Source organism: Suncus etruscus, chromosome 18 (genome assembly GCF_024139225.1).
Source record: "Suncus etruscus isolate mSunEtr1 chromosome 18, mSunEtr1.pri.cur, whole genome shotgun sequence".
NCBI classification, from domain to species: domain Eukaryota; kingdom Metazoa; phylum Chordata; class Mammalia; order Eulipotyphla; family Soricidae; genus Suncus; species Suncus etruscus.
Window position 1 is genome coordinate 35,742,060 of NC_064865.1, and position 25,764 is coordinate 35,767,823.

Below are 25,764 nucleotides of genomic sequence, written 5' to 3' on the forward strand. Positions count from 1 at the left end.
GTGACTATGCAGAAAGAAAAACAAAAACAAAAACAAAAAAACATACTCTGGGGCCGGCGTGGTGGATCTAGAGGTAAGGTGTCTGCCTTGCCAGCGCTAGCCTAGGACAGACCGCAATTCAATTCCCCCGGCGTCTCATATGGTCCCCCTAGCCAGGAGTGACTTCTGAGCGTATAAGCAGGAGTAACCACTGAGTGTCACCGGGTGTGACCCAAAAACCAAAAAACCAAAAACCAAAAAACAAAACCAAAAAACCAAAACAAAACATTCTCCCCCACAAAACCTTCCTTTTTTCCCTTTCTTTTTTCTTTCTTATTATTGTTGTTTCTTTTGTTTTTTTTTGATCTTGTTGATCTTGTGTGTGTGTGTGTGTGTGTGTGTGTTTGCCGTTGCTTGTTTTTTTTCCTTCTTTCTTCTTTTAAATTGATATTAATAGCTTACAGAGATGGACTTCTCCCAGCCTTTTTTGACCCCAACAGAACCACAGAACTTGAATTACCTTGTTCTGCCTCATAAATTCGCGCGAGGTGGGGGGGGAAGTGGAGGATACCAGTAGTAGTCACTTGAACATTGAGTGGAAATAAAAAATGATCAGACCCAAACACCAAACCCTAAGTCAAGGACAACAGAATCAAGATATCCATTTTACAACAAACTATATACAAAAGGATCTGTTATACTAGCAGTCAGGGGGCAAAGAGGGAGGTATGGAATGCATGCTGGGAACAAGGGTGGAGGGAGGACAGCACTGGTGGTGGGAATGGTCCTATTTCACTGTCTCTATGTACCTTAAATATAATGTGAAAGACTTGTAATTCACAGTGGTTCCAATAAAAATATAAAAATAAGAAATACAGCCATGTTTTAGGCACATATAAAAATGTAAAATAATCAGATTGGTCTAGAGTGGTCGTATAGGGTTTATGGCATTTGCCTTGCATACTGCTGGCCACAGTTTTAATCCTGACATTGAAAACAGTCCCCTGGAACTGCAAAGAGTAACCCACATGCACAGAGCCAGGATAAGCCTTAAGTACTACCAGGTGAGGACAAATATGAAAGAAATTAAATGAAAAAGAACAACCAGATAGTGTTAAGGGTATCCTGAATTTAAAATTTCTATACTTAGATTTTGTTTTCTATTTTTGGTCCCTTTGTTTGTGGCACATACAGTTGTGCTCAGGGATTTCTTCTGGTTCTGTATTCAGGGATCTCTCCAGGAAGTGCTCAGGTCTTGGAGATATAGCCCCCAAAATGGGTCTGTGACTTTAAGAACAAAGGGTACTCTCAATTAGAAACTCCTGTGTCAAACTGAGAGTTGGTTGCCAGGCACATAGGAAACCTTGTGAGAATACAGGGGTAGAGGAGTTTTGTGGAGAGTTATTGGTGGAGAGTTATTAGCTAGAGGGATGTTGACTAGACTTCCTGAAAGGCATTGCTGTAAGCCCAGCTTGTTGCTTGTTGCTGTACTATTTTTGCTTTTATTTTTCTTATTTATTTTTAATAATTTATCTCCCATTTACCTGAAAACAAATGTATTATAATCAGCTATATCAACTATGTAACTATGTGATACAAGCTCTTTAAATAAAGCTCCTAAAACTCCTCTCTGTTTTGTCCTATTAAACCATTTATAGAGAAACCCTGTTGGCTGGAGTCATTGCTGAGCAACAAGAGGAAGGCATGTTTTGTTACATTTGGTGCTTGGAACAGGTGAGTGATGTGGATCTGTCTGTATTGGATAGTAACTTTGAGAAACATGTGGTTGTTGACTGGAATTGTTGCTGAGTGACAACTCTTAGGGTAGAATATTTGGTACTGTGGATTGAATCTGGGTTGGTTGCTATAAGGCAAACAGCAAATACCTGAACACTTTATGGCACTATTGCTCTGGCCTCAATAGTATCAGTGTAAATACTACAAAATTGTATTTTATGCACACTTGCAAAAACTAATAAGCTAAATCTAATACACTTAAATATAGGGAAATATTAGCCATCAGTTTTATAAACTTTGTCCAAAGGAATAAAATGATTTATAAAAAGGAAAACCATTCAATTTTCAGATTGGCACTTCAAAACTATTAGCAGCAAACAGAACCTGGATTGTTTTGGGATATAACTACTGGTGATAGGGTAAAGTGAAGACTAGTGGATAACCAACTAGTTTCATTATAAATAAAGTCATTGAAAACAAGACAGAAAATAAAAATCATGAAGAAAACTAACCTGTTGGGCACCAACTGGACACCTGCAGAAGAAGAAGGAAAGAACCAGCCAGAGAGATGCTAAGTAGGGGTACCATCATCACAGTGGAGGGTAGGCAGTACAAATTTTTTACTCTGATAATGAGGTATTCTGTTGGAGAAAGTAGTGAGAAAATAATCTGAGTGAAGATATTTTCTAGAAATCATGTTTGGGCAGTTTCCATGTCTGTATTCAGGCATCTTCATAGTCTCTGTTCTTGAACAAGATATAAATCAAATTGTGAAAAATTATGGGTACACCAGACATGCAGCTGAAAGCTGGCAATCTTGAGAGGAGGCAAGTCAACTCCCCATCCTGCTGAATCCATGCCTGATACAGCCATCACCCATAATGAACACTTCCTCAATTGCCCTGCTTCACTTCTCCTCTATCGATCTCTGCAGAGACACCAGTCTGATCAAAACTCCATGTATGCTGGTATTTGAGCTGACATGAAGAGGACATTATAAGAGTGAGTGATGGTACCCTCCCGCTGTTTCTTGTACTTCTGGAATCCCTGGCAGCAGAAAATACACCCACAAAAGACTCAATAATAGTGCTTGGAATTACTGAACAACTTCATTTTTGTTGAATTTTGTAATCCTGGTAGGAATACACTAATTGGTTTCTGAAATCACCTAATATCCTAAAACAAATGAAGTGACAGAATGATCAACTAGCAACAAGAGCTAACTAAACCATCTGAGGACGATTTAATGACCTCATTGGAGAAAACAATTTTCACAAATTTGCTTGTTGCTGTACTATTTTTGCTTTTATTTTTCTTATTTTTTAATTTTTAATAATTTATCTCCTATTTACCTGAAAACAAATGTATTATAATCAGCTATCTCAACTATCTTACTATGTGATACAAGCTCTTTAAATAAAGCTTAAAAATCATGTTTGTAGGCTAGAGAGATAATAGAGAAATTTAGGTGCTTGACTTCCATGAAGGCAATCTTAATTCAATTCCTAAACCTGCCAGCAGTGATCACAAGCACAGAGCCACGATTAATCTCCAAGCATCACCTGGTGTGGTCCTAAAACCAAAAGCAAAAACTTGTAAGATTACCACCGTGGAAAGAAGGGGATCAGATGAGGTGGTAGAGATAGAGGGACACTTGGACAATGATGAAAGGAAGTGAACTCTCTGGTGGATGAATGGAAGTGAACTCTGTGGCGCTGGATTGTGTTATTTATGAAACCTTAATATTAACATTATTGTAAAACTAAAATAAATTTTAAATCAAACTTGGGGACTACAGAGATATTAAATCATGTAGAATGCTTGCCTTGTACTTAACTACCCTAAATTCAATCCCTGGCTCTTTATATGGCCTCTCAAGTTCTTCCAGGAGTGGCCACTGAGTACCACAGTATGTGGCCAAAAATTTTAAAGCATCACATTTGGCTCTTTTTCCTCACAAGTGTTAAGATAAACCCTATCAACTTTCACTCATCCATGGTCTTTTCCTTTCTCTTTCAAAAAACTGACAATGCACATAGAAACCATAAATGATTCTCTTGTGTTCTGTAAACTTTTTACTTTATAAGTAAAAAATCCATCCTTTATCAAGTTTCACTTCAAATTGATATTCAATGTCAATAATTTATCAAATATAGTTCATTCACAGTAATTTATTATCATATTCTTATATTTATTAATTAATTTAATAATGCATTGTTCGTACCTTTAATAATTGCATTAATTCAGAATCATACTTCAGAAAGGGAAGGTTGTTTCCTTCAGTCTCTGAATTTGCTTCCTTCTTTGTCTGGACTCACATGTCTCCTCAACTTCCCACCTACATCACCACATCTCTCTTACCATATAGATTGAAGCAGACAAGAGGGATATCTTGGAAGGTCCTGTTCTCCGTAGAACACCATTCAAATCCCAGTTCCAGAGACAGTTTTTATCTGGCTGTTCTGTGATCAGCATCCAAATTATGACTGCAGAGGTTGTAAGGGGCCAGTTTCTAATTCACCCATGATTTGAGAAAATATTCTCAAGAAGGAAAACAGGTAGTGATTCTAGGAGGTCATGCAAAAGTCTTCCCTAGAATGAGTTTAGTAAGAAAGTCACAGACTTTCTCTAACTTTTCTAGTCACTTTGAAAGTGCAAGTAATAAAGTAATAAAGTAAATATTAGGAGACTTTGAACTGTGCTGAGCCATACAATACAAACTCTAACAGGGGTGGAGGGAGGATAACATTGGTGGTGGGAAGGCCCCATTTAATGTCACTATGTACCTAAAATATTACTGTGAAATATTTTTAAACCACTGTGGTATAAATAAAAATTATTAAAAAAATAAACATCAGTCATTTCACACTTAGAAAAAATCTAGCATGTTTTCTCCGTCCACATGGAAAAAGCTGGAATCACATTATTCTGGCAGGTGCTCACTTTCTGACAATTAGATCTGTTATCAGCCTAAGTTTCAACCCACAAAGTTGAACTCTCCACCTTGTGTACTGCTTCCTTTTCCCATGAAGCCTTTTATGCTCTGCTGAGTACTCCTTCCCTTGCAATACCTTCTGTATCACTTGGGCTCTAACACCCATTCAGTATAGTGGGTAGAACATACTTGGAAAAGTAAAGAAAAATATCTATAGGGAGAAAAAGGAAAGGCTGAAGACTCTATTTGCTCCTGTCTACTCTGTTCATTATTTTAGTCTATTCCAAATTACAAATACATAAAAATATGAATTTCGAATGAGTCTGAAAAGAATTCGAAATATATATATGAATTTGTATGTATATTTATGTAGATACATACCTTAAATTTTTTTTGTTTTTGGTCAATTAGTTGATTGAATTCAGTTAACCTGTGGAGAGAATTTGGAGAAAATTACAAAGAGGGGCCGAATAGATGACATGGAGGTAAGGCATTTGCCTTGCATGCAGAAGAAAGAAGGTTCAAATCCTGGCATCCCATATGGTCTCCAGAGCCTGCCAGGAGTGATTTCTGAGCATAGATCCAGGAGTAACCCCTGAGCAATACCGGGTGTGACCCAAAAACAAAAACAAAAAGAAAGAAAGAAAAGAAAATTGCACAGAGCACATACTAGTGTGTGTTCAAAGGAGGAAGGTAAAGAATGCTGCTAGTATAAGTGGTCCCCTCTGTGACCAGCTTGTTGTAGATTGGGTTTTGATTCTTTTGTCGTTGGCTTTGGATTTGGTGTTAAAGTCCAATCATTTTTATTACTACTTAGTGATCATATAACTGCTCGGTTTTGGTACCCTTCATTATTTCCCCCTCATTGAGAGGCAGAGCAAGATGGTTCAAGTTATGTGATTTGTTTGAAGAAAGAAAAGCAATAATATGAGGTAAAAATCAAGCAAGCCAAAAAAAATGGGCAGAGTCCAGAGAGGCTCTTAACATCAGTTTGAGAGAAGAAAGGGAGAAAGAAAGAGAAACACCACAGCAAAAAAAAAAAAAAAAAAAAAGAAAAAAAGAAAAAAGAATGAAAGAAAAACAAAAAATCCAATGAGCACTACAGCAATAAAGACAAGCACCACTTAATAACCAAGGTTCTGAAATAAAAAAAAATGAAGCACAAAAATAAGTGAAAATGGATCTCTCCTTCCTGGGAGCCGGGAGTCTAGCAGGAGGAGTTTTGGCAGGCCCCCGCCATGCCAGAGGCCTGCTTGGCCAGGCCTAGTGGGGGTGCGGGACTTGGGTAACCCCAGCACCCCTCTACCGCCCTGCTCCAGATCTCCAGGGCTTCCCCGGGCCACACGCCTGGGCAAGCCGGTGAGTTGGGTCTCTTGGTCGAGCTTGAAGGTACCCTAGGCCTTCCCCCACCATCCATGCACCTCCTTAGGGAGGGTCTGGGTGGGACTCTGAACTTATGGTCTCCCAGCTTCTTGAAGGATCTCTCCTTCCTGGGAGCCGGGAGTCTAGCAGGAGGAGGTTTGGCAGGCCCCCGCCATGCCGGAGGCCTGCTTGGCCAGGCCTAGTGGGGGTGCGGGACTTGGGTAACCCCAGCACCCCTCTACCGCCTTGCTCCAGATCTCCAGGGCTTCCCCGGGCCACACGCCTGGGCAAGCCGGTGAGTTGGGTCCCTTGGTCGAGCTTGAAGGTACACTAGGCCTTCCCCCACCATCCATGCACCTCCTTAGGGAGGGTCTGGGTGGGGCTCTGAACTTCTGGTCTCCCAGCTTCTTGAAGGATCTCTCCTTCCTGGGAACCGGGAGTCTAGCAGGAGGAGGTTTGGCAGGCCCCCACCATGCCGGAGGCCTGCTTGGCCAGGCCTAGTGGGGGTGCAGGACTTGGGTAACCCCAGCACCCCTCTACCGCCTTGCTCCAGATCTCCAGGGCTTCCCCAGGCCACACGCCTGGGCAAGCCGGTGAGTTGGGTCCCTTGGTGGAGCTTGAAGGTACCCTAGGCCTTCCCCCACCATCCATGCAGCTCCTTAGGGAGGGTCTGGATGGGGCTCTGAACTTCTGGTCTCCCAGCTTCTTGAAGGATCTCTCCTTCCTGGGAGCAGGGAGTCTAGCAGGAGGAGGTTTGGCTGGCACTGGTAATCTCTGTCCAGTCTACATTTTCAAAATCGTGCGGGGGCGATAGCCCCCGTGCGCACAAGAAACATTAATAGTACTCTCACAAGAAACATTAATAGTACTCTCACAAGAAACATTAATAGTACTCTCACAAGAAACATTAATAGTACTCTCACAAGAAACATTAATAGTACTCTCACAAGAAACATTAATAGTACTCTTACAAGAAACATTAATAGTACTCACTATCATTGAATTATGTTTTTATGTATGCAGAATGTCCATTTTGTACTCTGCCCTTTTGCATACCCCTTCATAAGTTCATATTTCTCTTTAACTTCTTTAACTCCTATCATCATTACTCCTTTTTTACCCTTTCTAACTTAAGTACGGTAGAGTCAAAGTCACAGACCAAAGTGGTGCCCTAGAGTTAACACCCACCCAACAATTTAAAAAGGACACATATCTTTTCAACATTTTATGGGTGTTTTCTTTGATGGCTATAACTTTTGCTAAATACTTTCTTATACAGTGATGATCCCCCTCCCCATGTTTTTTATCTTCTCTTTGTGAACTGCTCAATATGGAATTTGGTGTGAAAGAATCCCTCAGTTTAATACTTATGTTTGAACCAAGTCATGGGTCTTGTTGGAAATGTTCTTACGCCCCCATATATCTGATAGCATCACGTGGCTTTATATTTTGTTTGCGTAGGCACACTAACATGGGAAAATACTATTCATACAAATAAGTTCTTATCTAATAGAAATGGGAACACACAAATCTTGTAGTGCAATGAGACCTTACACCCTGAACATTGACATAAACACCTGGCACAGGTCTCAGAAGAATGAGCATTCTCCATTTACCCCTTGATCTACAGAAGACATTTACAAAACATCCAAGGTTGTATATAATATCACCCGGAGGCATTCCTGTACCAGGGACGACCCTACAGCTGCTCTGACATTGATCTACTCAAAAGAGACACCCCTTAACACTGAGAAGACAACAAGAACAATGACCTGCTTACTGGACAGGGCTTGCTGTATTGCCCCTTAATGGTGAGGTTTGTCTATAACATCACCTGGAAGCAATCCTCTACCACGGAAGACCCTACCACTGCTCAGACATTGTCCTGCTCAAAAGAGACTTCCCTTAACACTGAGAAGACTTAACAACAACAACATGCTTACAGGACAGGGCTTCCTGCATTGCCCTTTCATGGTGAGGTGAAATGAGAAGGCACTCCACATCATGACTTCAATGTAGGACATGCAGATTCCAGAATCTTTAATACAGAAACATGAGACCAACAACAGAGACTGTGTGATAAGTGTGTTGGCACTACAGACAATGTCTTGGATCGAACAATAACTTGCCTGAGGCCTAGAGCTGGTCTTATGCCAGGAAACATCAGGGGTAGGATCTCTTTGTATTTAGGCCAAGGTTATTCCTTTCCATGCCTCTCATATTTTGGTGGGCCTATGCAAACAACAATTGCCACTCTAACACCGTGTTTACAGTGTTCCTTTGACTCTAATCCTTAAAACGCACCCACTTAAAATTTGAGGTTAACTTAAGCTAATATGCATGTACATGGAAATGTAAAAAATACTATGCCTCTAATGTTTAAGGAGTTACGTAAGTTTGATGGCTTTAGATTGCCTTGTGTGCTGTTAAGAAATATTATAATGTGCTACAATCTGGGAACTTGAGGGACAAAGTAATTGCACATGGATTCTGTTTTATTTATCTTAGCTTTCTTTGGTGAAAGTTCAAAGTTAAGATATCAGCAAAGGGACTTCTGATAATTATGTTATGGGTGATTGTCCTTCCACTGTAACTTTACCTTATCCTCTTTCTTTGCATCTTTTGTTCTCATAATTCAAAATAAAAAATTATAAAAAAATAAGTGAAAATGACAACAATAACAAAATAATAACAATAACAAAACCAAAGAGCAAAAAAAAAGTTAATAAATAAATAAAATTATTTTGTGCTGCTCTAACTTTTCATTTGTTTGTGGCCACCTAATGGTGATCACAATCTACGCATGGCTCTGTCTTTAGGAACCACTCCTGATGGTGCTCAGGAGACAATCATATGTGGTGCTGCAAATAAAACCTGGGTCAGTCATATTCAAGGTAAGCACCTTTACGACAGTACTATATCTCCAGCCTGTGACAATATTTTAATGTATATTATCATATCAACAGTTTTTCTATTAGCAAGTTTATCTTGTATTTGTTTACTTCTTATTTTGATATATAGCTTATAAAGGCATATATATGTGTATATAATATATATAATCTCAGAACTGGAATTTCAAAATGTAAATTAAATGTTTTGACATATTTTTCATACTGTAACTCAGAATCTCTCATTGTAAAGAATAAATAGTTGTTCTATGATTTGCGGAGACTTAAGTTATCTTTGAACAAAACTGAATTATGTGGTGGTGAGAGAACAAAAAGATCCTCATTATGTCATGGAAAGATGAGACTCATCATGAAAAACCCCTGAGCATCGCTGGGTGTGACCCCAAACAAACAAACAAAAAAGGTAGAAAGTATGAATGAATCCTAGTATTTTAAATCCCTGTACAACAAATAAGGCTCCTTGAGTAGATTAAAAAGTCATCATCAAAATGACAGATATATTGAGGAGAAGATAGAAGAAAAATAATATCAGAAATTGGATTTTCTTTAAAACTGAAGAAGCACTTGCTCTCTCTTGAGATTCTCTCTTTTATTCCCATAACACTTTAAGTAAAATTTTCTCATGGCTTTACTAAAATGTAAAATAATATAGATTGCTAATATATAGCTTATGAGTTATAGATAATTCTAAGTGTTTTTCATATTTAACTAACAATATCATACAAAATTATGGTAAATAATATCAAACTAATTGTCAAATAAGAAAACTAAAACACAGAGATAAAACTTGTAATGAGCTTGACCAAGATTGTCTCTCTTTCAAGTTCTAATATCCATCCTATTAACCAAAATAATTTTATGTATCAGACAGAAAACTTTGACTCGGTATTAATACTTTCTATATGCTGGACAGATTTAATTATTAAATGAATTCATTGTCCATTCCGGGTCAAAGTTTTCTTTCCTTATCTTACTTTCTATTTTGAGCATGAACATTTGGCGAACATGAAATTCACTATTAAGATGTTCCTGTGCAATGATTCAATTTTCTTTACTTTTTTCCTTTAATCTTTAAAAGATTTTCTGTGAGACCCTACATTTTCCAAATTCAGATGTGCATTTGGTATCTTGGATAAAAATCTCACAAAATAGACATTTGGGGAACCAAGACCTGGTAAGTAGGAGGAATGGCAGAGAACATGCCTGGTGTTTGGTGTAAGAAAGGTGAGGTCTTTCAGAATGTCTTCATCTATGTAATAAGGACTTAAACAATGTGAGTGTTGTAATATCTGTATGTTGAGTAAGGAGGAAAGTGAGGAAAAGTAGGCAAGGATCTGGATGCTTGCAAAGTACAATTCAGGGTATAGCTGTGCCTCCATCACATGAGAATGTGATTGAGAAGTTTTCTGAAACCAGAATAGTGTATTTGCTGAAGATATCTTTCTCAACAACCTCTTATACTTTCTTTTTTAATTTTTAAAAGAAAAAAATTATTATAGAATAGTAGATTCCACTGAGGTGACATATAGACTTATATCTTCAGAAAAGGACTTTTTGGTATGAAGATTCTTTTCTTGGAAAGGAGTAGTTATTTTTGAGAGTGTTAATCACTCATAATTCTTGAGCATAAAGCTATGACTGTTTAAGGGTTTCAGAGGATGAGTTTTGAAACAGTGTGAACTTCCTTAGTGATGCTATTTCACCGGTGGTTCCTATTTTGTCTCTCATAAAATCAATTTCAGAATTCATCTCTATGTGATTCTGATTTCTACTAAGAGAAAAATGATGGATTCCTGGAACTTTTCTTTGCCAAGATACCTCTTCACTATTTTGCTTCTTCAAGTGAACATATGGATATCAGGTAATAGTATTTAAATATTTTAATTATATTTTAATATGTTCTCTAGATAGAATGGTTTAGTCTCATAAATTGTCAGACATTCCTGAATTAAATTCTAAATCCTTTAATTTTGGTATAATGTTTTTTATTTCTCCATACACAAAAGCAAATATGTCATTTTATATGATTAAAGAACAAAATCAGGTATACTAGCTTCACCAATACCTTTTAATTTACTTATGTTCAACATTAAAAGAAATATATATTTTGATATCCAGATCTAATTTAAAACTTATTTGGGGGTGGGAGTAGACTGTGGCACACCCGACAGTGCTCAGGTCTTACTCCTGGATCTGCATTCAGGTGGTCTTGGGAGACCATATTGAGTGCAGGGAATCAACACTGACTTGTCCAGGGGTGGGGGAAAAACTGATTTGTCCACATACAATGGAAGCATCCAACCTGCTATGTTATATTTCTAGTCCTAATTTAAAACATTGACTTCAGCATTCTAAACATTATTTTATCTTCCTTCATATAATTACCACCATTGTAATTAAAAGTGAACTTTAAAGCTAAAAGGCTGCTTCATTGACGAGACAGAATCATTTTTTCTTATTCATTATCATATTTGCTTGAGTATTTGCTGCGAATATATGCAATGAAAATGAGGAAATATCTATAGACTCCCCAACATTACCAATAATTGTATATTTAGAATTTAGCAGGAAAATCATTCTCATGTTATTTTCACTTGTGGGTGTATTCCATAGATTCCTTCTTGGTGATTGGACCCTCAGAACCTGTTGTGGCCATGCTGGGTGCTGAGACTGTCTTACCCTGTCGTGTGTCACCAGCCATGAGTGTAGAGAACATGGAGCTGCGGTGGTTCCGGTCCCAGTTTTCAGAGGCTGTGTATGTGTATCAGGATGGAGTGGAGCAGGTGGAAGAACAGCTAGTAGATTATAAGGGGAGAACAGAGTTGGTTAAAGACTACATCACTGAGGGAAGAGTAGCTGTGAGAATCTACAGTCTCCGGGTCTCAGACAATGGGATATATAAGTGTTTATTTAAAAAAGACAATGATTTTGAAGAAGCCACGTTGGAATTAAAGGTAATAGGTAAGTAATGATTTGCAAATGAAGACAACTCCAAGGGAAAAGTAATGTTCTATATTTTAATTGTGGAGCTAACAGTAAATAGGACAATTAAAGCAGGTGCTTGGAACTAGACAATATTCCAGGTAGAGAATTATACCCTGGATTTTCTATTTATTTATAAATTTATCACACTATAAGGTAAAATTTCTTTTATAACTACATATCAATGAGTATGTTACTCATTGTCCACTTATGTAATTCACTATGCATTTTGAAAGAAGGTATTAAATTATCTGTTGGAAGATATCACACTGAAGGTTTTGACTTTGGATGGACTCATGTAGAAGGAAAAAAGGTTGACATCACAAGGTTGATGTGGAGAAAAAAATCAATATACAGTGACTAGTTAACTATAACAATAAAATATAGCAGAGGATTTAGTAACTAAGAGACAGAACACAGGCAAGACATTTTTTTTTCATTCACCCAGCCCCAATTCTATGCCCTGTATGGTACAAATGTTTCCCTAAGCACCACCAGGAGTAATAACTGAGAACACCCAGATATAATCCAATAGAAAAAATCTCATTGTGGTTACACATTGGTAAGCTTAAGAGGTTAAAAAAATCATAGTATCAGGAATAATTCCATGGGATTTACAGTTAATATAGTTTATTGACTGATTATCATAAAGATAATTCCAACCTTAAGAAGTAGCTGGTTCATTTCAAATCCACATTTATCACATTCAGTTAACCTTTGCCCAGTGTAACTGTGTCTACTGGCACTCTTTCCTGTTTCTCTTTATTAATCTAGGTAGATGTGTTGTCTGCATATTTAACTTAGAACTTCATTGGTTATAATATCTTAAGAAATACAAATGTGCTTTGATTCTTTATTAAAGCTTAACAGGCTTTTATCTGATTCATCTTTCCTCAAAAGTCACTTTAACAATACATCAATGTTTACTCTGTTCAAGAATGTTAGCATCTCTCAGACAATTCAGAAAAGATAGACTGTCAATCTGTTTTCTATTTCCTGAAGTTAGTACATCCAAATACATCAGGGCTTAATAGAACTATCATTCTGAGAATCCTAATGTACTCTGTACATCTGTGGAAATAAGGTAGAACTGAGCAAGATAATGAGGCTGGAATGATAGTACTAGAAGTGAGTCACTAACTTTGCATTTATATGCATTACCTGTCACCATGGTTCAACTACCTGGTACCAAATATAGTCTCCTGAGCATTTTTAGGGCTCACTTCTCTGCAAAGATTCAGAAATAATCCTCAGACATAGCAGAATGTACATCCTGTCACCTCCACTAAAAGGGAGGGCAAAATACTTAACAATATTATTTGGGCTATATAAATATACAGGAATTAAGTTCTTTGCCATGCATTTGGCTGACCCTGGTTTGGCCGACCCTGGTTTGGCCACCATGGCACTGTATATGATTCCTTAAGTACTGCCAGTAGTGATTCCTGAGCAGAAAGCCAAGAGTAAACCCTCAGCACAACCATATGTGATAAAAAGACTACGCCAGATATAATAGGATACATATTCTAATTTCAATGCTTTGTGGGGCTAGGAGGTCCCCATAAGCAGTGCTCAGGTATTCTGGATGCTCAGGTATCCCTTTCCAATGATTGTAAGGCCAACTAGCCTCCTGATGCAATAAAATGTCTTGACTATATAGCTTTCCTCAGGCTCTATGATGCCTAAGGCCACTTGAGTAAGACTTGGTGGCCTTCAAGGCCACAATCATTGATACTGAAATGACATGTGGTGCCAGGAATTAAACAGAGATTGGCTAAATACAAAAAAATGTACTTTGGGGGCCGGGCGGTGGCACTAAAGGTAAGGTGCCTGCCTTGCCTGCACTAGCCTTGGACGGACTGCGGTTCGATCCCCCGGTGTCCCATATGGTCCCCCAAGCCAGGAGCAACTTCTGAGCACATAGCCAGGAGTAACCCCTGAGCGTTACCGGGTGTGGCCCAAAAACCAAAAAAAAAAAAAAGTACTTTGAGGCCGAAGAGATAGCATGAAGGTAGGGCATTTGCCTTGCATGCAGAAGGGTATGCAGAAGGACAGTGGTTCGAATCCTGGCATCCCATATAGTCCCCTGAGCCTGCCAGGAGTGATTTCTGAGCATAGAGCATAAGTAACCCCTAAGTGCTGCTGGGTGTGACCCAAAAACAAAAACAAAACAAAAACAAAAACAAAAAATGTTCCTTGATCCCTTAATATCTTTCCAGATCAAGGTATCAACTTTTTTATTTCTATAAAATCTTTATTTAAACACCATAATTACAAGCATGATTGTAATTGGGTTTCAGTCATAAACAGAACATCACCTTCACTAGTGCAACCTTCCCACCACATATGCCCCCTGCTGCCTCTCCATGCCTGTATTCAAGGCAGGCATTCTACTTCTCTCACTCATTAACATTGTTGTTAGTTACTAGTGTAGTTATTTCCCTAACAGCATTCACCACTCTTTGTGGTGAGCTTCATATAGTGAGCTGGAACTTCAGGACCTTAACTCTATTGTCTTTGGCCTTATTACAATAATGTCTTTAAATCTTTTATTTTTGGTTTTTGGGCCACACCCATTTGATGCCCAGGGTTACTCCTGGTTAAGCACTCAGAAATTGCCCCTGGTTTGGGGGGACCATATGGAACATCGGGGATCGAACCGTGGTCCATCCTTGGCTAGCGTTTGCAAGGTTACCTCTAGCGCCACCTCGCCGGCCCCAATGTCTTTACATTTTTTAAACCCGTAGATATGTGAGACTATTATGTGTCTATCTCTCTCCCTCTGACTTATTTCACTCAGCATAATAGAAAAATTTCATGACTTAACCTTTTGTGGCCATCAGGAAAGATGAAGATAACTTTTTAAAAAATATATAATAAAAATGTCTTAAAAGTCAGATCTTTATTACTCTAGAAAAGTGAGATAGCTCTAGTATTCTGGTAACATGATGTTTTAATATAAGTAAGTGCTAGTGAGAAGTCACAAGAAAATTAAAATTGCAGAGTTGCAGAGGTATGAAGGAAAACTAAACTGAATAGACTAGAAATGTTCTAAAGAGAAAATAAACTTAGTTCTGATAAACTAACTTGACATTACTCTCTCTGCTACTTTTTTCTCTTTTGATAAAATAATATATTTAAACACTATGCAAACATGATCATACTTGGGTTTTAGTCATAAAATGGACACCTCACTTCAACAGTGCAACATTCCCATCACCAATGCCTCCATTTACCTCCCCCCTGCCTATATTTGAGACAGGCTTTCTACTTCCCTCACATATTGACTATTGCTATAATAGTTCTCAATGCAATTTTTTGTCTAACTGCACTCAGCACTCTTCGTAGCGAGCTTCATATTGTGAGCCAGTCCTTCCAGCCCTCATCTCTGTGAATTATTTCAATGTCTTTTATTTTTCTTAATACCCATAGATGAGTGAGAATATTCTGTGTGTGTGTCTCTCTCTCCCTATTACCTATTTCACTCAACATATTAAATTCTATGTATATCCATGTATGGGAAAATATCATGACTTCATCTCTTCTGACAGCTGCATAATATTCCATTGTGTATATGTACCACAGTTTCTTTAGCCATTTATCTGTTGAAGGGCATCTTGGTTGTTTAGAGTCTGGCTGTTGTAAATAGCGCTGCATTGAATATATGTGTGGGTAAGGGATATTTATATTGCGCATTTGAGTACCTAGATTATATCCCTAGGAGTGGTATAGCTGGATCATATGAGAGCTATGAGAGCTCAATTTCCAGGTTTTTTTGAGGAATCGTCATATTGTTTTATATAAGACTGAACTAGACGGCATTCCCATCAGCAGTGAATGAGAATTCCTTTCTCCCCACATCTCTGCCAGCACTGATTGATCTTCTTTTTTTTTGGGGGGGGTCCACACTCGGCAGTGCTTAGGGGTTACTCCTGGCTCTACACTCAAAAATCGCTCCTGGCAGGCTCGGGGGACCATATGAGATGCCGGGATTCGAACCATCGACCTTCTGCATGCAAGACAATCACCTTACTTCCATGCTATCTCTCTGGCCCCTTTAATCTTGTTCTTTTTGATGTGTGTCAGTCTCTGTGGTGTGAGATGGTATCTCATTGTTGTTTTGATTTGCATTTCCCTTATCTTTAGTGATGTTAAACATTTTTTTCATGTGTCATTGGGTCATTTGTATTTTTTTTTTTTGAGAAATTGTTAATTTCTTCTCCCCATTTTTTTATGGGGTTAGATGTTTTTTCTTGTAGAGTTCTGTCAGTACCTTGTATATCTTCGATTAGCCCCTTATCTGATGAGTATTGGGTGAATAGATTCTCCTACTCTGTGCGTGGCATTTGTATCCTAGGCATTATTTCCTTTGAGGTGCAGAATCTTCTCAGCTTAATATAGTCCCATCTGTTTATCTCTGTTTCAACTTGTTTAGAGAGTGCTATTTCCTACTTGAAGATTCCTTTATATTCGATGTCTTGGGGTGTTTTACCTATGTTTTACCTATGTTTTACCTTATGATTTTGGGGTTTAGTATCAAGATCTTTAATTCATTTGCATTAGACCTTTGTGCATGGAGATCTGAGTTTATTTTGCAAGTGGCTTCTCAGTTGTCCCAATACCACTTGTTGAAGAGGCTCACATTAGTGTCCAACAAACTCAAATACTTTGGAATAAACTTAACTGAAGATGTGAAGGACCTATACAAAGAAAACTACAAAACCCTGCTTCAAGAGATAAAAGAGGACACATTAAAATATAGACATGTACCCTGTTCATGGATTGGGAGAATTAACATCATTAAAATGTTAATACTCCCCAGAGCATTGTACAGATTTAATGCAATCTCTCTATGGATGCTCGTGACTTTCTTTAAAGAAGTGAACCAAACACTCCTAAAATTCATCTGGAACAATAAACTCTCATGGATAGTGAGAGTTACCCTTCCTTGGGAAAAAGAATATGGGAGGCATCACTTTCCCCAACTTTAAACTGTATTACAAAGCTGTAGTCATTAAAACAAAATGGTATTGGAATAAAGACAGATCCTCAGATCAGTGGAATAGAGTAGTCATAGAATGTTCCCCAGACATACAAACAACTAATCTTTGATATAGGGGCAATGAATGCAAAAATATATTCTCAATTCACAAAAAAAGAAAAATTTGGAAAAATTTCTAAGGAATTTTCAGTAGAACTAGAAATAAATATCAATTTATACAAAGATTTTGCCCATGTTAGGAAATGTGCAATGGTAAAGTTACAGATGTTGGAACATTTTAGGCCTGAAACTCAATCATAAACAACTTTGTGTATCTCATTAAAGTTTTAAATTAAAAATACTCAACTAGAATAGAGGCAGATATACACAACTGAAATATATATTGTTGATATCAACTAATTCAAATTATATTTCTATCCTATTAGCCTTTTATTTTAAATAGCAAATATTTCTAGGTATAAAATATATAATAGGCATCACTATATGTTTTGTATCAAATTCAAGTCTATTATGTATTTGAAGCATAAATATGCATTTACCTCAGAGGAGAAGAAAATATATGATTTTATTTACTCAAAACATGATGATGTTTCATCCATCATTTTATACTGTTGCTCTTCTGTAAAATTAGGGACATCAGGACAAAAAATATCAAAGTCTTAGATGAATGGCTTTTCTTTTCAGGTCTGGGTTCTGGTCCTTATGTTTCCATTGTGGGTCCAGAAGACAGAGGTATAAGGCTGAGATGCACTGGCAAAGAGTGGTTTCCTCAACCTGAGATACAATGGAAAGATACAAAGGGAGAGAAAATACTATCTCTGTCTGAGAAGGATGCCCAAGATGAAGATGGATTGTACCAGGTAGAGGCGTCCATCATTGTTAAAGACATATCAAACAGAGAAGTATCCTGCTCCATGAAGAACCCTTTCTTTGGACAAGAGCAGGTAGAAACAATTTCAATTCCAGGTTAGTGTTGATCATTTGGTATTTAGGAAAAGAGTAACTGGGGAATATTTTGACCTGGTGTGTGACTTGGGGGTGTATCTTGGGGGTTCTGGGTCAGAACCCTTTTTCCCTAGGTACTCTCCATGGAAAATAGCATTTGCTGTGACATTTCTTATTCTTGGAATTTTCATGGTTGCTGCTTTATTCTTGGCATGGAAAGGACAACAGGAAAAGAAGAAAGCATGTATAATTAAGGAAGAAAAAGAAAATGAAACAAAAGAGAGAGGTAAATGAATCTATGAATTTGTAGGTTATTTACATGACTTGCTTATGGTTAACTATTGTAACAAAAAATATATAGTGTTGTTAGGAACCCCAAACCCTAATAAGACTGGAACCTACCTTCATTAGATAATGTAATATATTGAATCTGATAGAAAAGCACAATAATATAAACATGGAATTAGGGGAAGATGACCATAGTAATTTTCAATTAGATAAAATTCTTGACTAGATTTATGGAAGTGACATTTAGAATCTGGGTTTAATGACAGTTTACAAAATTAACATTGTATTTTTCTTTCATTTTCAGAATCACTTGAAAATGAGATGTGTAAGTTTTCATTTTCTTTTCTCTAATATAAGAAAGAGAATACTTACTTTTCATAGTGTATTTGTATCTCACCAACTTTTCTTCCTTTTCAGTACAAAGAAAAGAATTATATAAATCACGTAAGTTGTGTTGCTGTTAAATGTGAATCAACTATCTTCTTTGCCTCTTTCTTCTGATCACTTCCTGTTATTCTGCTAGTAAGCAAGAAATTCCCTATTCTAAATGCAATGATTTGTTAGACAATTGATACTCAACAGTGGACATGTGAAATTGACTACACTTTACATGTCTATTACACTTACATTCTAGAAGAGGATACTATAGGCATTCAAGGGTATGTGGGAGTTGCATTTCAGAACAAAGTGCATCAGCAAGGTTGTCAGAGGTGATTTATAAAAACATATGGTATCTCAGAGGTATCACTGAGAAAGTATGTGATTAATATGTCTTAAATTGTATAAATGACAGAAAGCTTAAATCTGTTAGGTTGAGGTCCAGGTGGGATTCATATAACTTTATTAAGAATGAGATAAGCTAAGTACAGGTTTTTTTTTTTTTGTTTGTTTTTTTTTGGTTTTGGGGCCACACTGGCAGCGCTCAGAGGTTACTCCTGGCTCTGAAATCAGAAATAGCTCCTGGCAGGCTCAGGGGAAATGCAAGGTGCTGGGAATCAAACTCAGATCTGTCCCGAGACAGCCACATACAAGGCACACATCCTACTTCTGTGTCCCAAGTAAAGATTTCCTTATTTGAGCAGAGAATGTATGTGTTGAGAGAAGGAAATTCATAGTGGTGCTGATAAACTCCTGCTGAAAATTTGAATTTTTTAATACATTCTTCAAATTCAAGCCTTATTTTATCCATCTTTCTAAGTTTTATCACACTTTATGTTCCAATCGTTATCCATAGTTATCTCCCCTCATATTTAATCACAGATATATTAATCAAAAGTGGAAAAATGTAAGAAATAACAGATTTGGGGCCAGGCGGTGGCGCTGAAGGTAAGGTGCCTGCCTTGCCTGTGCTAGCCTTGGACGGACCGCGGTTTGATCCCCCGGTGTCCCATATGGTCCCCCAAGCCAGGAGCAACTTCTGAGCACATAGCCAGGAGTAACCCCTGAGCGTTACCGGGTGTGGCCCAAAAACCAAAAAAAAAAAAAAGAAATAACAGATTTAAAAGAGAAGTATCCCAGAATTTTCATTGGGATGGTGAATACACAAATATAAAATTGTTATAAAGCTTCCTATTCCAAGTGATTGCAACAATTTCATCCTCTCAAGTGGATGAAAATTTCCTGTAGAGCCTAATTCTTATTTATGTTCTTTTTATTTTTTATTTATTTTTATTTTTTGTGTTCTTTTTAGACTGGAGAAAAGCACAGATATATGCTGGTAAGTAACTTAAAGTTGGTGGGCAATATTAGGTTAATTACAACTTCATGAGTCCATTCCTGGTCACTTTTAAGAAAAACGTCATTTTCTATAGATTTGATTTTGAATTGAGAGTCAAATATACCACAAGAAGCATGAGGCATAGCATACCAGTAGAATATAGAAAGCACTTTGGGCATCTTTACCTATATTATTTTCTTTTTCATTTTAGATTGGAGAAAGGAACAGTTCACAGCAGGTGGGTAGAATTATTTAGTCCTATTTAATCTTTTTTGTGCAAATGAGAAAATCTTGTACTTTGTATAAACTCCAAATAACATTTACTTGTCTATTTTATACTTTCACAATTTTTCTTAATATCTTGCTAAAATTTGCTACTGTTGTTGTCATTAATTTTTTCATCTAGCATAAATGCATATTGCTATCTGCTCAAAAATCAATTAAGCAGCCATCATCTCATACTTAAATAAAATATATGAGTTGTGAATTACATTGCAAAAGCTTAATATTTCCATTAGAAAAAATGGTGGAGTATAGGAATTCATTTTGAAATTTATTTGTTATATGAGACTTCAGTTACATAGCACAATTATTAAAAATAAATGATCAATCATGCTTAAAGATTTTATATAAAAATAAAAAAAAAAGGGCCCGGAGAGATAGCACAGCAGCGTTTGCCTTGCAAGCAGCTGATCCAGGACCAAAGGTGGTTGATTCGAATCCCGGTGTCCCATATGGTTCCCCGTGCCTGTCAGGAGCTATTTCTGAGCAGACAGCCAGGAGTAACCCCTGAGCAATGCCGGGTGTGGCCCAAAAATAAAAACAAACAAACAAAAAAACAAAAACAAAAAATAAAAAATAAATTATATTGAATAAATGATTGAATCAAAAGATGTCAATCATGAGACCAACCTAAAAGATAAGAGCTTGTTAATATCTCCAAGTACATGGAAAATGAGCCTGGGTCAACTTAAAGTTTTACAGTTTTAAGTGATCAATTTTAATTTATGCTACTTTACTCTGACTATCCCTGTATCCACAAACATATATTAGTCTCTTTAATCTTCTTAAAATGCAGTTTAATTTTCTACAAAAATTACTACTAAGACTTATTATTTAAGCTATTTTAACAGGAAGCATGTATCATGACATTGTTTGCAGTACTAATGGCATAGTGGTGGTTACTATAACTTATTAGAAGCTAAAACTTACCAATGCTTTCCATAGACAAAACATAATGCTTAGTTATTGAGATGATACTGTTTATCAAACTATTAATATTTATCAGTTCAGTGTTATAATTTTATAAACAGTAAATAAAGTGTGACTCAAATAGATTTTTTATTTAATTCAGGTACTAAAGACATACTATCAAAATTTGATCATTCTATCACAGAAACTGAACTTAACCATTTTAAATAAGTTTATCTACATATATTATTATGATCGTATTATTTTTTCATTCCCTTGTTCATATGATAAATTAATTGAGATATATATTGAAGCATCTTTATATCCTTGTTAGTCATGATGTACCTTTAAATGACATAACTTGTTGAGTTTGGTTTTCAAATGTTTTGTTGAATATTTTACTTCAAATTTATCAGGTCCATAGGTAAAAAATTTTTCTCTCTCTCATTCTCTGTATTTGTATTGCCTCTTCATGATTTTGGTATGTGATGACATAGAAACTAAAAGTACTCCTGCATTTTTGTAGTTTTTTATTTTTGTTTTTGCTTTTGGGCCACACCAGGTAACACTCAAAGGTTACTTCAGTCTATGCACTCAGAAATCGCTCCTGGCTTGGGGGACCATATGGTATGCAAGGGGATCCATCCTAAGCTAGTGTGGGCAAGGCAGACACCTTACCGCTTGTGCCACATCTCTGATTCCCATAGCTTTTTTTCTGAAGAACTGAAGAATAATGGAAAACTATTACCAAAACAAAAGTACATACTATGAAATAGAAAAAATAAATTCACACAACTGACAAAGGCCTAATATCCAAGATATGTAAGATATTCACAAAACTCAACAAACAAGCCCCTAGACAAATGATCCTTTGGAGAAGGGCCACAGAGATATTTTAGGCTTTAATGTGATTGTATTTTCCAACCTTGGTTTGATTTCTGACACCAATATAATCTCTTGAGCACTACCACAAGTAACACCTAAGCATAATCATAGGAATAGCCTCCGAGCACCACTTGTAGTTTCTCCCCCAAATAGTGAAATGAGCTGAATAGACACTTTACCAAAGGAAACAAAGAGGACCAACAGATATTTTATAAACTTTTCATCATCAAGATTACTAGGAATATGTGAATCAAAATAGCAGTTATCTTTAACCTCATGAAAGTGAGTATAGCTTATATTAAAAATTCCAGAAAAAACTAATTACAGAAGTAGTATGAATAAAAAGGAACATACACTTTCTGGGGTGGAAAAAAAACTTATTAAAGACATTCAGAAAAGTAGAAAAATATTAAACATATAAAAATAAACGCCAGAACGATAGTATGCCCACCAAACTATATAGTCCCCTGAGTCTGCCATGAGTCAAACCTAAGCACAGAGCCAAAAAATCAGTTATGAACTAAATGCTCCTCCAAAAAAATAAAAAAATATAAAACAAATCAAACTGCCATAAAGTGAGTGGTATCTATAGATATATTTATATATAATATTTACAATATTAATTACAATATTTACAGTAGAAAATAACTAAAGAACCAAGTTGTTAACATTTGCTGGTTAAAGAAGTTGTGGTATATATGCACAATGGAATTTTACTCTGCTATAAAAATATGAAACCTTGGCTATTGGTGTCATTTTGATTTACTTTTGCCTCTGGACAAGGAATAATGATTCTTGTTTCATAAATCTATTGCCCACCCTTTTGTCTCATTTGGTAAAGCATCTTGTCAGTTTCCCTTCTCTTTTTGAGGGCATGGTATGTGTGTGTTTGTATATGTGTCTAATTTTTGAGAGTTCCTAACATATCTTAATTATCTTGCGCATTGTCCAATATGTAGTATGTGATAAACTCCCATTCTATAGCATGTTTTCATTTACATGATACCGAAAACAGAAAGAGCACATACATGCAAAGGTATTTGTATTTCGGCATCTGTGAAGGACATAGATGTAGCTATCTTCAATGAATATCTCAGCAATTAGGGGACAGAGAAATATTAAAATGGTATTGTCTTGCATGTGGCTGACCTGGGATGGACCCACACTTGATTCTTGGCATCCCATATGGTTCCCTGAGCCTGCCAAGAGCCATTTCTGAGTGCAGAGCAAGGAGTAACCCTTGAGCACTGCTAGATATGGTACAGAAAAAAGGAAAAAAATATCAGCAATTAGAAGTCAATAGTAGTTTTTAAGGCTTGTACATCTTAGCAGATGAGAATTAATTCCAGATATGTAACTATACTTATATAGGTGAAATTGATTAATGTAATATGCCACATTAACTAAAGAAAAGCTAAACATAATATTTTTATATTAATAAATTAGATCAGGCTTTGACAAGCTTCACAACATTTTGTGATAAAAAGCTCTCAACAGATAAGTTTAAGGGAATATATTGAAGTATGGTAAAAGATATATTACAAATTAAAACTGTACTCTATAACAAAAAAACTAAATATTTTCCTTTCAGGTAAAAATGTTATATCCATTCTGATCATTATTCAACATAGTTGTCAATCAGAGAGTTAGTACAAGCAAGATTAAAAATAAGAAGATCCAAAGTGAAATAAGTAAAAAGGTCACTATTTGCAGAAAACATGATAATACAATGAGAAAAAAATCAAAATTCAACTAATCTTTATTTAAACACTGTGGCTAAAAGTTGTTCATTGTTGGGTTTCAGTCATACAATGTACACCAACCTTCAACTGTACACTCTTCATGTCTTCTATGTCTTTCATTTCCCTCTCAATGCCTAACCCCCATCCCTGCCTGTCTCTAGGCAGACAATATGCTTCTTTCCCTCTCTCCTTTATGACACTGTCATTTGCATATTGTCAATGGAGAGATGCCTTGCATGTCACTTTCTCCCACTTCAGCACCAAGTTCCTTTACCAGGTGATCAATTCCAACTATATTGTCTTAGTAGACCCTTCTCTATTCTAACTGCACTTTTGATACTTTGTGGTGAGCTTCCTACCCTGGGCTGAATCTCCTGGCCCTAATCTTTATTATCTCTGGATATTGTTACCATACTATTTCTTATTTTTCTTACATCCCTCTAATGCATGAGATCATTCTGTTTATCCATTTTCCTATGGCTAATTTCACTCAACATAACAATATCCATATCCATCCATGAATAGTTAAGTTTTATGATTTCATTCCATTGAGTAGAAATACCACTGTGTTTTTAGCTTCTCTTCTCCTGTTGGGCACCAGGATTGACTCCATATTTTGGCCACTATAAATAGTGCTGTGATGAACATAGGATTTCAATAGTTTTAGAGCATGTGGAAAAATATTATCCAAGATCTTGTCCAAAGGCAGCTTTCTATAAACTGCATATCTTGTGTTCCCTATAAATTAATGATGTACTAAATAAAAAATACTTTTTCTTTAGTTTCTCTTTGTTTTTCTCCATGTCTCTTTCCCAATATTTGCAACTTTCCTAAGACCAACAAATATTCATTGTGTAAAGATCTTAATTTTTTTCCACCTGCAGTGAATGTTTCTCTGAATCCAAGTTCAGCTCATCCCAGCCTCAGAGTAACTAAAGATGAAAAACAAGTTTCAATGTCTAATGCTCCTCAGAACTCTGATACTTCCACAGTTCCAGGGCAAGAGGAATTGGATTCCCTATGCAGTGTACTGGGAAGGAATTCTTTTACAGATGGAAGACATTATTGGGAAGTAGAAGTGAAAGCAAAAGTAGGAATTGGTACTAGATGGAGTGTGGGAGTTTGCTCAGATACAGTGAAGAGATCTGGGTGGTTTATAGAATGCCCAGAGAAAAATTTCTGGGTAATAGGATATGTTGATGGAAAATTTAAGGTTTTCACAAATTCATCTGAGTCTCAATCACTGGAGTATCAGCCCAACAGGATTGGAGTTTTCTTCGACTGGGATGGTGGTGATGTGTCCTTCTACAACATGGATGATGGGTCTCACATCTATTCTTTCACTAACATCACCTTCTGTGGGAGCATCCACCCTTATTTTAGCCTTCAGGGTGAAGTCATATTTTTGATCCCTAGATTAGATTCAGCTTCTCCTAATTCTTCTCTAAAAGCATCTCATTTAGACAGTAATAAAATGGATCACTCAGAAGAAACTAAATCTCTAGTTTCATCATCATAAGTGAGGGTAGCAACTCTGCTTCTAGAACTTCTAGAGTTGTGTTCCATACAAAAGATTCCCTATAGTGGTGAATAGGTCAAGTTCTGTAGATATGAATTTTTATTTCACTGAGAAATGCAAAGAAACGGAAGAGGAACAATGAAAGAACCATATGGAGGAATTTACTTCAGTGCTTTTATTGGGATAAATGTTCTATTTTTGAATAGCAAAAATTTTCCCATGAAAACTAAAAATAATCCTAATACCCCTTTGTTAAAATAGTCCATGTCTTTTAATAAATATTTTAAATCTTCCACTAACTAGCTTAGAAGTAACATATGAATATTGGTGGAGTTTGGGGTGCTTTGGCAATGGCAAGGTGTGATAATTGTGAACATCCAAAGCATAAGCATTAACATTATTGTAAACTTGCAAACATGGTATGTAAATTATAATGATGATTAAACAATAAAATTAAATTTAAAATCTCTCTTACTAGTTTATTCACATGTGTGAAATAGGTGTTATTTTTGTTTCTTTTGTTTGTTTGTTGCTTTTTGTTTTTTGGGTTTTTTGGGTTACACCCGGCAGT

At 36.5% G+C, this 25,764-nt stretch overlaps 1 protein-coding gene across 1 annotated transcript; it reads left to right on the top strand.

Annotated features, from left to right (window-relative positions):
• Window positions 1-10,704: 10,704 nt before the first annotated feature.
• LOC125995797 (butyrophilin subfamily 1 member A1-like) lies at window positions 10,705-25,193 on the top strand. The gene is made up of 9 exons (XM_049764783.1): window positions 10,705-10,783; window positions 11,536-11,883; window positions 17,591-17,872; window positions 17,970-18,137; window positions 18,444-18,464; window positions 18,557-18,583; window positions 19,830-19,856; window positions 20,068-20,094; window positions 24,559-25,193. The coding sequence occupies exons 1-9, from the start codon at window positions 10,705-10,707 to the stop codon at window positions 25,191-25,193; spliced, it is 1,614 nt and encodes a 537-aa protein (XP_049620740.1).
• The last annotated feature ends 571 nt before the right edge of the window (window positions 25,194-25,764 follow it).

Excerpts from the sequence above, each read along its gene's own strand:
- LOC125995797 (XM_049764783.1), top strand. The coding sequence starts at position 10,705 with ATGATGGATTCCTGGAACTTTTCTTTGCCAAGATACCTCTTCACTATT. Across the intron at positions 11,884-17,590 it reads GTTGGAATTAAAGGTAATAG|GTCTGGGTTCTGGTCCTTAT; the intron begins GTAAGTAATGAT and ends TTTTCTTTTCAG. Across the intron at positions 20,095-24,558 it reads AAAGGAACAGTTCACAGCAG|TGAATGTTTCTCTGAATCCA; the intron begins GTGGGTAGAATT and ends TTCCACCTGCAG.